This window comes from Megalops cyprinoides, chromosome 18 (assembly GCF_013368585.1).
Source record: "Megalops cyprinoides isolate fMegCyp1 chromosome 18, fMegCyp1.pri, whole genome shotgun sequence".
Taxonomy (NCBI): domain Eukaryota; kingdom Metazoa; phylum Chordata; class Actinopteri; order Elopiformes; family Megalopidae; genus Megalops; species Megalops cyprinoides.
In genome coordinates this window covers 1,290,212-1,302,711 of record NC_050600.1, presented here as the reverse complement: position 1 = coordinate 1,302,711, position 12,500 = coordinate 1,290,212, and the positions used below count along the sequence as shown (strand labels likewise).

Below are 12,500 nucleotides of genomic sequence, written 5' to 3'. Positions count from 1 at the left end.
AATACCGCTCTAATGCTCGTTCTGTCTGAAGCCCTTATTCAGCCGAGACGGAGCAGGAAATCGGCTAAACGTACATCTGCGCATTTTTATCTCCTTCATCCACTCTCTGACAAATTGTGAAAAAATTCTCATAGACTCCCGGCACTGACAGTGAAAATGACCCGGGGATGTTTTGCCCGTTTCACGGCTCCTCGGTGAGTCACGTCTGATTTCGTGATGGTAGACGCTCAGGAGTTTGGACTCTTCCTTTTAGTGCTGTCCCTTATCTGTGGAAAACACAAATGCTCTAAAGTGACATTCAGAGGACCGATAACACCCCCCCCCCAAACCAATTCCACTCACTCTGAGGACACACTGTCCTCTTCCTCTCCTGTACCCCCAGTTTCCCACAATCCCTAGGGGCATGTGAATCCTGGCGCGGCCCTGCAGCATCGGCGCTGTACACCACAGGAAACACACTGCAGCCCCATCTCAAGGCCATGTGTGTCGATCTCTCTGGGAGGAAGAGGTTTATCCACAGAAATGCCCTGCAGGGCTATTGAATTTCTTCTAGTAAATTGGTCTGCTGGGGTGATGGCCTGGCCGATGAGGCCATGTTGTCTGTGTGAGGAATGCGTTGGGGGTGTGTGGGCTGGGGGTTTGGGGGGGGGGGGGGTTAGGACTGTGACATACGCATGTAGATTGAGTGGAAGTGTGGAGAGCCAAATTACCCCAGGAAGTACCTTTGATACGGTACTAAGAAACAGGGCACTGTCTCTAGCACTGTGATAATGAGCAACGCTTGGTATGGGACGCATCTGAGTGAGAGGGCTGCCAGGCCCTGGAGGAATCTTTAAAATGCACCCAAAATAAATGAGTATAAAAAACAAACGAATGGAAAAGCTGCAGAAGCAGTCAGCTCTGGAGCCCGTGTAGCGCTGCCTCTCTCTGGGGGCCTGCTCTGCGGAGCCCGTGTAGCGCTGCCTCTCTCTGGGGGCCTGCTCTGCGAGCGACAGGCCGAGCTCCCGCCTGCATTATTCATCCCCTCTCATTTGGTATTCCCGATATTCCAAATTCACCAGGCCGAAGTGTCCTTTCCGTGCATTCATGAGTCTGCAGGAGCGTTGGTGGGAGCGCTGAAGCCAGGCCACTGGGTGGGGGGGAGCTGCAGAGCACAGTCTCACCCCAGCCTCCCCCCTCCCGAAATGCTGAGCGAGACCTGGCCGTCCTTCATTAATGTTTCATGGCCTGTGGATGAACGTGTAATCAGCAGGGGATGGAGGCTCCTCTGAGCGGCGGCTGAGGCGGCTCTCTGACCAAAAGGAGTGTTCCTGGATGGGGGGGTTTCACAGGACTGCTTTTGAAACTCCCAGATTTTTCCAGTGCGACGGATTGCACACGCTGAGTACCTAATGCGCGCACAGACACCGCACCATCACATGAGCGCGCAAACCGCACCATCACATGAGCGCAGCTGTTTCTGGGCCTCCTGTCGCATGAGTCCTGTACGTCTCTCTTCTGTCAGAATTTGCCGTGTCATTGTAGGGGAGGTGGGGGTGAGATGCTCTGCTCCACCACGCTCTCTCTCCTTCTCCCTCTCTCTGTCTCAGTCTCTCTCTCCCTCTCTCTGTCTCAGTCTCTCTCTCCCTCTCTCTCTCTTTCTGTCTCTCTCTTTCTCTTTCTCTCTCTCTCCCTCTCTCTGTCTCAGTCTCTGTCTCAGTCTCTCTCTCCCTCTCTTTGTCTCAGTCTCTCTCTCCCTCTCTCCCTCTCTCTCTCTCTCCCTCTCTCTCTCTCTCTCTCTCTCTCTATGTCTCTGTGCGTCTGACCCCTGCAGGCAAGAGGCACAGAGGGGTTGGGTGTGGGATGGGGGGTGCAGATGGTGTCACCCCAGGAACAAACGACATTTTTGGACGGGCAGCAGGGGGCGGCTCCCAGCGGGGTAACGGAATGGATGTGAGTGTGAGGACACGTCTGCGGACCCCCCCCCCCCCCCCCCCCCCCCCCCCCCCCCCCGGCCGCTGCTGTCAGAGCCGTTCTGCGCTGTCACTGCCCCCCCCCCCCCCCCCGCCGGGCACGCCCTCAGAGTGACAGCAGCGTTACAGCACTTGGGGGAGAAACTCTGTGCTATCAGTGCAGGGCTTACTGCGCTTCGGGTGGGAGTGTGGGGGGGGCAGCCTGGACACGAGAAAGCAGGGATACATTCTGACAGATGGAGAGAGAGAGAAAGAGAGGGAGGGAGAGAGAGAGAGAGGGAGGGAGGGTGAGAGAAAGAGAGGGAGGGAGAGAGAGAGAGAGGGAGGGAGGGAGAGGGAGAGAGAGAGAGAGAGAGAGGGAGAGAGAGTCTTATTCTCGCAGATGCATGTCTGCTGTTTGTCTCCACAGGTTTGTGTGTAGGCAGATTAGATTAGACTGGATTAGATTAATTCATTATCCTCCAATGAGAATATCCTCTCCACAGCTCATACAGACGTTAATGCGGTGCAGGGAGGATCGCAGCGGTGCAGGACTGCAGCGCGGAGAAAACATGCGTCACACAGCAGTGCAGTCACACGCATGATCAACATTCTCAGAATGTTTATGGTGACCGGGATGACCCCCATGAGGAGTGCTTTTTCTGCAGCGCAACACTTTCTCAAAATAGTGGTGTTCCCCATCAGAGTGGTTAAGCAGGTCTACACCGAGCACTCTGTGGAAGGCAAACGAGGGAGGTGTTTACTGCTGGGCTTTCCCATACGACGTGAGAAATTTTAAAGGCTACAGGCAGGACAAGCAGGGGCTCTGTGAACAGTCCTTATCAGATGGGCTGATGAGCGACACGCGGAGACCACTGCAGGTATCCCGCAAGGAGGAGGACTGATTCTCCAGTCTGACGTGTTCCTGAATGAGTGTATGAATTCCTGTGTTCATTTATTAACACTCTGAGGACATACTCCAGGGACTGTAGCTATGGCGATGGCTCTGGAGCTGGGTGGCCCACAGACTGCTCAGAAAGTTCTGGAACGCGTGTTGCATGTATAAACTGTTGAGTTAGTCAGTGCTTTGAGGAGCTGAACAGCATCTTTGTAGAGTCATGGATTAAACCGAAACAGGAGTGGGTTTATCTCCCTTTGTTATCTGTCATGACAGTCACAGTGATGATAATCTGAGTGGGCTCAAAATCGGAGAAGGAGTTTCGGGACACAACTGATTTTATTGTGTTCCTACCCAAAGGCATTAGCATCTGCAAGGGCTGCAGCGGCTTGCGAGAGCAGAGCTTTACATGGGACTGTGTTAATCGGTCATGTTTGACGTCATTTTTGGGGACTAACGCTATGTCTTTGTTCGTCAGAGTCAGCTCATGCTACAAGTGCGGTATTGTGTGGAGAGAGCCTTTCAGCTTGTCTCCTGTTCTCCTGGGTTTCTCACGCAGTGCCTGTGGGTCAGCGCCAGGCCTCTGACAGCTCGTCCGCCGTGCATCCAAACTCTCTGTGACATGGGCCCTGTCCCCCAGGGAGCCCAGCCGAGGGACAGACTCAAGGTCTTGGAGCGCCTCTGGGGTCACTTTCACACACAGCTGGGCCGCAGTGAGGTGTCGGCTGCGCCGTCTTGTTGTCGCCCCTGGTCCAACGGAGTGACCTTTGCAGTGTTAGCGTGTCATGGTGCGTGGTGCGTCTCCTGACGGAGGGCAGACGGCACCCCCTCCTCGCTGTGTCCCTGCTGCTAACTGGGCCAGTAGCCCCAAACCCACAGCACCAGCTCAGACTCTGCCACTTGTGACATCACAGACGAAGCCTGTGTAAGGGTTTCCAATTTCACTTTCAGGGTCTGCCCCTGATTGTGATGTCACTGATGACACAGAGCGTTTATGTTCAGTACATTCATTCAGAAATGCTCAAACCGGGGACTTCTGGTGTAGGACTACGTTTTATAGCTTATTCAAGCTTTCATATTTACTCAGGATGGTTGTGTGAGAATGACTGGAGCCTCCTCTCGAGGATGACACAGGACGGGGTAATGGTTCCGGATATCCTCTGTTTGAAATGTAGTGTTGAAACTGCACTGTGACGGAAAGTTGGCAGTTTTTGTAGAAAATCACAAGAAGTGTGAAAGCTATTTTTTCAGCTTCTACGTCTGCAGTCCTCAGCTGACCCTGACAGTCTGTTTGATATCTGGCAGTGTAGCTCAGAAGTCCCCAAATCCAGGACCCACCTAACTGTCACTGTGTTTCAGACAGTCTTTGCACAAACTGTGCTCTAAGACCAGATTGCATTTTATGTGTGTGTTTGTGAGTGAGAGAAAAAGAAAGACGGTCAAAGAGAGGGAGAGAGAGAGAGAGAGAGGGAGGGAGAGGACAGGCAAATATTATGACACGTGAGTGGAATGAATCTGCATTAGTGGATAAAGTGTATATAATCCCTTATCAGAACATATTACATAATTTACTCTTCATCCCCTGTCTGGAGAGCATTTGCGCGTGTGTGTGTGTTTGTACATGCATGCATGCACTAGTGTGTGTCATTAAGAGGTATGTCTGAAATCCTATCCAGCTGCTTACCAGCTAATACTGTGTCAGTGAGAGAGGGCGTGACCATGGTCACTCTCAGGTATGTCTGTGTTAGTACTTCACTTCAGCAGCATTCTTTTAGTTTCAGCTGTAAAATAGGCCTATATTTTATTACAGCATAATGACCAATTAAACTCTTTCACGTTCTCGTCTCTTTTCTCTCTCTGCTTGTGAAACGCACTGTAGATTATTCCTTCTACAGCAGCATCGAGCACAGTCCCCACAGCGGAGTTCAGGGTCTTTTGGCAGGGCGGGTCAGACTCCTCTCGCTGTGCACAGCGCAGCGTGAGGGTGAGACGGGTGTTGTGTCTGGCCTGTTCGCCAGACCACATACTGCAGCGACATTTGGGTATCTGAGGTTTAAAAAAGCCACACAAAGGAGAATAATTTCCAAAAAAGAGCACCTTCATACTCTAAGAGCAGGGATGAGTCACGCCTCGATGACATTTTTCTGAAAGGTGTAACAGTGTCGGGCTGTGCTGGCTTCACTCGGGCCCTTTGTGTCACCATGCCTTTTGTGTGTGGTGTGATACACAGATCTCAGGAGAGGATGTCAGTAAACACATACACCCGCGCACATCAAAGCATAATGAATGATCATCACAGCAGCTCGTACAGAGCTGTTCTGCACCGCTGACTGGTTGGGGCACATTTCATCGATTCAGTGTCAGGTTTTCTCGGAAGATGTCAGACTTCTGATCACAGAAAGGTATTGATGGGTAGAAGCAGAGGTGTAACATGTTTCTGTTTTTTGGGCGCGTCTGATTCCTGCATAGTGGGGCCAATTCTTGTAATGATGGTTAAACCGATGCAGATTTTTTTTTTAACTGAAAGTTCATACAGGTGAGAACTTGCGGCTGTACCCGGAATGCAGGTGTCGGCAGGGTGTAGCTGTCTCAGAACGGATATCTGCAGTCAGAACACAGTCTCACTTTAACTCAGCAGTGCGTGACTGCTGTTTGCCGGCCCTCCCCATGAGCGTACAGGTGTGTCCCCACCACTGCTGCGCGCGTGGAACCCGGGATGGAGAGCATCAGACTGGGTCCCTCGGACGCCGCCTGGGATGAGGTGTCAGCGCTGCTTTTGGCCGTTTCTCGCGGCGTTGCCCCCGTGGCCGTGTGAGGGAGCGGGCCGGGCGGTAGAGAGGAGGCGTGTCACAGCGGCGGCCGCTGTGTGGTGCTGAGCGCTGGCAGGCAGGGGGCTGCGCTCCACAGCACCACGGACAAGGACACAGCGTGACACCCGCAGCAACGAGGGGGGGGGCTGAGAAAGGGAGGGGGATTAAGCAGTAGCCCTTAATCTGGTCACATGGGGCAGGCTTACAGAGGCCAGAGTTCAGACAAGGAGGGTGAGAACATGTTTACATCCACACACACACACACACACGCTCACACACACACACACACACTCACACACTCACACTCACACTCACACACACGCACACTCACACACACACACTCACACGCTCACACACACACTCTCACACACTCACACGCACACATACACACTCACACACACACACACTCACACGCTCTCACACTCACACTCACACACACACACACACACTTACACACTCACACACTCACACACACTCACACTCTCACACGCACACACACACACACACACATACACACACGCTCACACGCACACATACACACTCAGACTCAAGCACACATACTCACACTCACACATGCACACACACACCCTGTGCCATGATTACTGATGATTTCAGGGTCAGAAGGCACCCCACACGTTGAAGAGACACCCCCATCCATCATCCATCGGGCACGCCCCCCTCCTCCCAGTAGCCGGCTAACAAATTAGCTGAAACACAGGTCACTGCTACCCCTAACCCTAACCCCAAATCAGCCAAAGCAGGGGTCACTGCTACCCCTAACCCTAACCCCAAACCAGCCAAAGCAGGGGTCACTGCTACCCCTAACCCTAACCCCTAACCAGCCAAAGCAGGGGTCACTGCTACCCCTAACCCTAACCCCTAACCAGCCAAAGCAGGGGTCACTGCTACCCCTAACCCTAACCCCAAATCAGCCAAAGCAGGGGTCACTGCTACCCCTAACCCTAACCCCAAACCAGCCAAAGCAGGGGTCACTGCTACCCCTAACCCTAACCCCTAACCAGCCAAAGCAGGGGTCACTGCTACCCCTAACCCTAACCCCAAACCAGCCAAAACACGGGTCTTTGCTACCCCTAACCCTAACCCCAAACCAGTCAAAACACGGATCTCTGCTACCCCTAACCCTAACCCCAAACCAGCCAAAGCAGGGGTCACTGCTACCCCTAACCCTAACCCCTAACCAGCCAAAGCAGGGGTCACTGCTACCCCTAACCCTAACCCCTAACCAGCCAAAGCAGGGGTCACTGCTACCCCTAACCCTAACCCCAAATCAGCCAAAGCAGGGGTCACTGCTACCCCTAACCCTAACCCCAAACCAGCCAAAGCAGGGGTCACTGCTACCCCTAACCCTAACCCCAAACCAGCCAAAGCAGGGGTCACTGCTACCCCTAACCCTAACCCCTAACCAGCCAAAGCAGGGGTCAGCGCTCACGCGGGGGAGAGCGGAGGCTGGAGCGTTAATTGCCCGTCTCCTCTCCCCACACTCAGGGCCACTGCGTGGAGAAGGAGGCTTCCTGTTCATACGCTGTGGAGGAGCCCGAGTGTCAATCCTGGGCGTGTGTGTTTATTGTGGGGGCGGGGAGGGGGCTGTGGGGTGTGGGCGCGGGCAGGGGGTGTGGGTTGTGGGGTGTGGGGGTGAAGATCAGCTGCTCTTGAGGCGAGCAGGGTGAGTTTTCGGGTCCGACAGGCTGGCCGCCAGCCCAGCCGGGGTGCTGCGGCTTGCTTATCCTGTGTGGAACACAGAAAGCCTCTTCCAGCGCTCGCTCGGTGCCGGGAGGCGAAGCATTGTTCTCATATCATCAGTACTTCACACCAGCAAACAAGTAAACACTCTGCTGCAGCCCGAGGCTGTGCGCCGGACCAGCATGTGATCACGCCTGTCTGCGTGTGGAGAGCGTTACAGAGCTGCAGGAGGAGCTGCGGGGACCCGCCTGCTGTCCTGTGTCCTGCTGTCCCTGTGGGGTGGTGACGGGAGTGGTAATCTCAGACGGCTCGGCAGGATGGGGGTGGCACAGTCATGTGCTCCCGTCCTCCAGTCCTCCCTCACTGCACGATATAACGGCAGGGCTGGGAGATCTCATTGGCTCCCCTCTCTGGAGCTGTGGAGCTGGATTCAGTGCAGGTGGAGGTGTGATGAGAAGCATTCATTGGCTGTCAGATGCAGCAAAATGGACCTTTGGTTTTGTGTGTTTGTTTGTTTGGGCACTGCGCAGGCTCAGGGAGAGAGAGCAGCTCCCAGCGCGGCTCAGGTAGAGAGAGCGGGTCCCAGCGCGGCTCAGGGAGAGAGCGGCAGGAGAGCGGGTCCCAGCACGGCTCAGGTAGAGAGAGCGGGTCCCAGCGCGGCTCAGGGAGAGAGAGCGGGTCCCAGCACGGCTCAGGGAGAGAGAGCAGGTCCCAGCGCGGCTCAGGGAGAGAGAGCGGGTCCCAGCGCGGCTCAGGGAGAGAGAGCAGGTCCCAGCGCGGCTCAGGGAGAGAGAGCGGGTCCCAGCACGGCTCAGGGAGAGAGAGCGGCAGGAGAGCGGGTCCCAGCGCGGCTCAGGTAGAGAGAGCAGCTCCCAGCGCGGCTCAGGGAGAGAGAGCGGGTCCCAGCGCGGCTCAGGGAGAGAGAGCGGGTCCCAGCATGGCCAGGGAGAGAGAGCAGCTCCCAGCGCGGCTCAGGTAGAGAGAGCAGCTCCCAGCGCGGCTCAGGGAGAGAGAGCGGGTCCCAGCACGGCTCAGGGAGAGAGAGCGGGTCCCAGCATGGCCAGGGAGAGAGAGCAGCTCCCAGCGCGGCTCAGGTAGAGAGAGCGGGTCCCAGCACGGCTCAGGGAGAGAGAGCGGGTCCCAGCACGGCTCAGGGAGAGAGAGCGGGTCCCAGCGCGGCTCAGGGAGAGAGAGCAGCTCCCAGCGCGGCTCAGGGAGAGAGAGCGGGTCCCAGCGCGGCTCAGGGAGAGAGAGCGGCAGGAGAGCGGGTCCCAGCACGGCTCAGGTAGAGAGAGCGGGTCCCAGCACGGCTCAGGGAGAGAGAGCGGGTCCCAGCACGGCTCAGGGAGAGAGAACGGCAGGAGAGCGGGTGCCGGCTTGTGTGTTTGCATGAGTGTTCCTCTCTATTTGGGTCACTGTGTTTTTATCTCACTACATGCATATAAAATGAGTTTCCAATTAGTGCCTTGCAATGAGAAATGAGAGGCACCAGCGAGTGTTGCCTGTTAGGTAGTCCCTGGGTATCTGATGAGCCAGGCCTCATCCCTTTGCATGTAATTACTCATTTTCATTGCTTTTACAACAACAAAGCAAGCATGCCCCTGAAATCCTGGGGTGTTAATGTTAGTGTGCTAACAAGCCAACCTCTCCTTGTCATTTGCCACATCTCTTTGATTGACCATCTTCTGCTCATTGATTGATTGATTATGCCTGAGGGCTGGCAGGTGCAAAGTGTCCGCTACCTGATGAACACAAGAAAACAAGGGCGTCTCTCTCAGAGACCAGAGGCCACTTTCCACCCTTTTTATGGTTCTGAAGGACGGCGGTGTGTCACCATCGCTCAGGAGTTTTCCTCTGAGAGTTTTAAAGATGCAGAGAGCACAGCTTTGCTTTATTGTGTCCCTGAGGTGAGGCTGAGCGTTCTGCCGCTGAGCTGAGCAGAGATCACCGCACCGCGGCGTGTTCCTGAGCATTCTGCCGCTGAGCTGAGCAGAGATCACCGCACCGCGGCGTGTTCCTGAGCGTTCTGCCGCTGAGCAGAGATCACCGCACCGCGGCGTGTTCCTGAGCGTTCTGCCGCTGAGCTGAGCAGAGATCACCGCACCGCGGCGTGTTCCTGAGCGTTCTGCTGCTGAGCTGAGCAGAGATCACCGCACCGCGGCGTGTTCCTGAGCGTTCTGCCGCTGAGCAGAGATCACCGCACCGCGGCGTGTTCCTGAGCGTTCTGCCGCTGAGCTGAGCAGAGATCACCGCACCGCGGCGTGTTCCTGAGCGTTCTGCCGCTGAGCTGAGCAGAGATCACCGCACCGCGGCAGCTTTGTGTTTGAAAGACGCTGTTGGCCACCACCAGACCGTGTTTGCGCAAATACATTCGCCATCTTAGAAAACGTTGTTTAGACAGCCCTCACGATGGCTCTTACACACTGTACAAATGGATTGTATCATTTCGTTACCCTCCTGCACGTTGGCTAATCTTCTCTGTCTCTCTCTGACACGCAGGGTCAGACTCCAGGCTGGGGCCGCTGCAGTACCCCAATGTGTCCAACATCAGCACCTTCCTGATGAACCCCTCCTCAGGGATTCTCTACCTGGGAGCACGGGACGCCATCCTCGCGGTGGACACCTCTGACCTCAGCGCAAAGCACAAGCAGGTGAGCTCCACCCCCCGAAAAAAGGGGCTGTCCCACACAGGGAGGGGGCAGAGCTGTTGGGAACAGATTTCTGTAGAAGTACGTTGCTTTCATAATTATTCATTTCTTGTAATCTGTCAGCTTCAAAGATTCTGCTGTTTCAGTGAGAGTGACACACACTTACAACCAGAACGCTTTATGGAAGCAGCTTTCAGGCATGCCACAATGGTCTTTCACTTCAGAATTGAGTTGAGTGACAATATTTCTCACCAGTTTTACCACATTCTGGCTAGATTTGTGCTTGTCGCCAAGTCAATTAGGTGACAGGGTTTAGCCACAGGATGATAGTCCTTTCTCTAAGAAACGGTAGGATGATATAAAGCAGTGTCATCCTAAACAAGTCAAAAAACATCTCTGCCCACGTTATGGAGTTGAAATATATCCCGTGTAAGTCATGCCAGTGCTGTTCATTATGTGCGTCAGGAGATAAAGCACTGGGCTTGGGGTGTTTTACACAGGAGGGCAGAACTCACATTTTACCTGCAGGCTACCACTACATCTTTGGCTTGCATGACAGACAGGAGCTGCAGGGGTCTCAGTCTGTCAGTCCCCGCTGCTGGGTCCTCTCTGGCGCCCCACTGTGGAGGACTGTGGGAAAAGCATCTGTGCGCAGTGCTGTGAAAAACAGCCATGGGTTGGCTGATAGTTTAGCTGAAGTGTCCCACCGTTTCTCTGTAGTCACATCCATCAGGTTTAATGCACTGATAATGCTCTGTAACACTGCTAAGCGTCTGCTAAGATGTCCTTCGGATGAATTAGGTCTAATTGTGTATCACAGCAGTGAGCGGTTTATGTGGAGCTAACCCGCTCAGCTCCAGCACATGACCTTTCAGGGCGTTAGGAAGCTCAGCAGTGATGGAGAGCGCATGGCAGGGTGCTCCTGGCTTTGACTGAACGTGGCCCAGGCCCGATCAATAACGAAGCAATCGGAGTAATGCAAGGCCTGGGGGGGGTGTCTGCCGAGCCCCACAGCCCACAGCATGGAGAGCAGACCCTCTCACTTGCAGCTGCTCTGAGAGCTCAGACTGTGCTAAGAACAGAGGCCACGAGTCTTACTGATCCAACACTGACTGGAAAGCTTATTTTACTTTATTCAGGCATGCTTGATTACTCGGTTGTTTTACTCTACATATTGTGCAGAGAATTTACAAATATAATCTTACATATTTAATTATGACACAGCAATGAGACCTGTCTGTCTGTCTGTCTCTCTGTCTGTCTGCAGATCGTTTGGGACGTCCCGGAGGACAAGCGGCGGTCCTGTGTAGGCAAGGGGAAGACGGAGGTAAGGGCGTGTCCCGGGACAGGGCAGGGTATTAAACACGGGCGCGCTCAGTGCGACGGCGCATGACACCAGTCTGACCCGCAGTGACACCAGACACCTCCACTCTTCACTCCTCTGCTAAGGTCTGTGGGATTTCAGAGACACACAGTGGAGGGTTCAGCTTTTACTGATGAATTCAGGGGTAATCCCGTGTGATTTAATTGCTGTAATTGCTGATAACAAGCAAAAGAATCGGACCACCTGTACTCTCTGCTAATTTTCTGTTTCTGTTTGTCTGAAACCTGGAATGCCCTTTCTTTTCCTCCTGGGCAGGAAAAGCGGCGGCTTTTAGTGGCATGAGTTTGGGGGCGGTCCAGCTTAATGTAATTACTTCACTCTCAGGCATACAGCACAGGGGTCATTTATGATCTGAGTAGAGAGAGAGGCAACACCAGCAAGAGCAGAAACAGAGCAGTCTGTGTGTTACTGTACAGCAGCATGTGTGACTCCTGATGTGAACCAGAGCAGCAAAACTCTCCACTCCCTCAGCTTCCATTGCACAGTGTAGTCAGAGTATGCAGCACAGCACTCAGGTCCTGCAGGGTCAGGGAGGGGAGTCCTGCTGCCTGCTGCTGTAGGTAAGTGGGTTTTATTTGAAAAGAGCAGAACCGGACGCCTGGTCCTGTCAGGAGAGCAGGTTGTAGAACGGGCCGCTTGGGCACTCAAGAATCCAGCACTTTGGGCTGAACTGCTGACAGCGGCTCACCCTTCTCCTGAACCTTAGTCTTAGCCTTGGGGGTCTGTCCGTCTGTGGCTAAGGGGCAGCGTGACAGCATTTTACGAGGTTGAATCAGAGGGGCACGGATCTGCAGTGTCTGAATGCCTGTTATGCCGTTAAATGAAAAAGTAGATGAGTCTTTGCGTCCTGTAAAGCATGTACAGAATATTCTGCAGCACAGTGTGTGTGTGTACGCTAAAGCAGCTGTGTCGTCTTCATTTGAACATTAGAGGCACACCATTCTGGTAAATCCTGCATTGTACTCTAGTTAGTTAATTACACTCTTTCAACACTGAGGGGGACATGCTCCCCTGTCCCCTCCTGAACCTACACCCCATGCAATAAACACATTGCAGACACCTGCTGTGATGTCAGAGGGTTGTGGAACTGTTCACCAAAACACCATTCTGCTGGAGCTGTGGGGATCA

The 12,500-nt window shown here is 54.1% G+C and overlaps 1 protein-coding gene across 3 annotated transcripts in view; it reads left to right on the top strand.

The window, feature by feature from the left end:
• Window positions 1–12,500, top strand: part of sema4f (sema domain, immunoglobulin domain (Ig), transmembrane domain (TM) and short cytoplasmic domain, (semaphorin) 4F) — a 67,599-nt gene that overhangs the window by 39,239 nt on the left and 15,860 nt on the right. For all 3 annotated transcript variants that reach the window (XM_036551091.1, XM_036551090.1, XM_036551089.1), the window contains 2 exons: window positions 9,840–9,991; window positions 11,256–11,315. In XM_036551091.1, coding sequence (XP_036406984.1) covers window positions 9,840–9,991; window positions 11,256–11,315 — 212 coding nt within the window. The remainder of the gene's footprint in view (window positions 1–9,839; window positions 9,992–11,255; window positions 11,316–12,500) is intronic.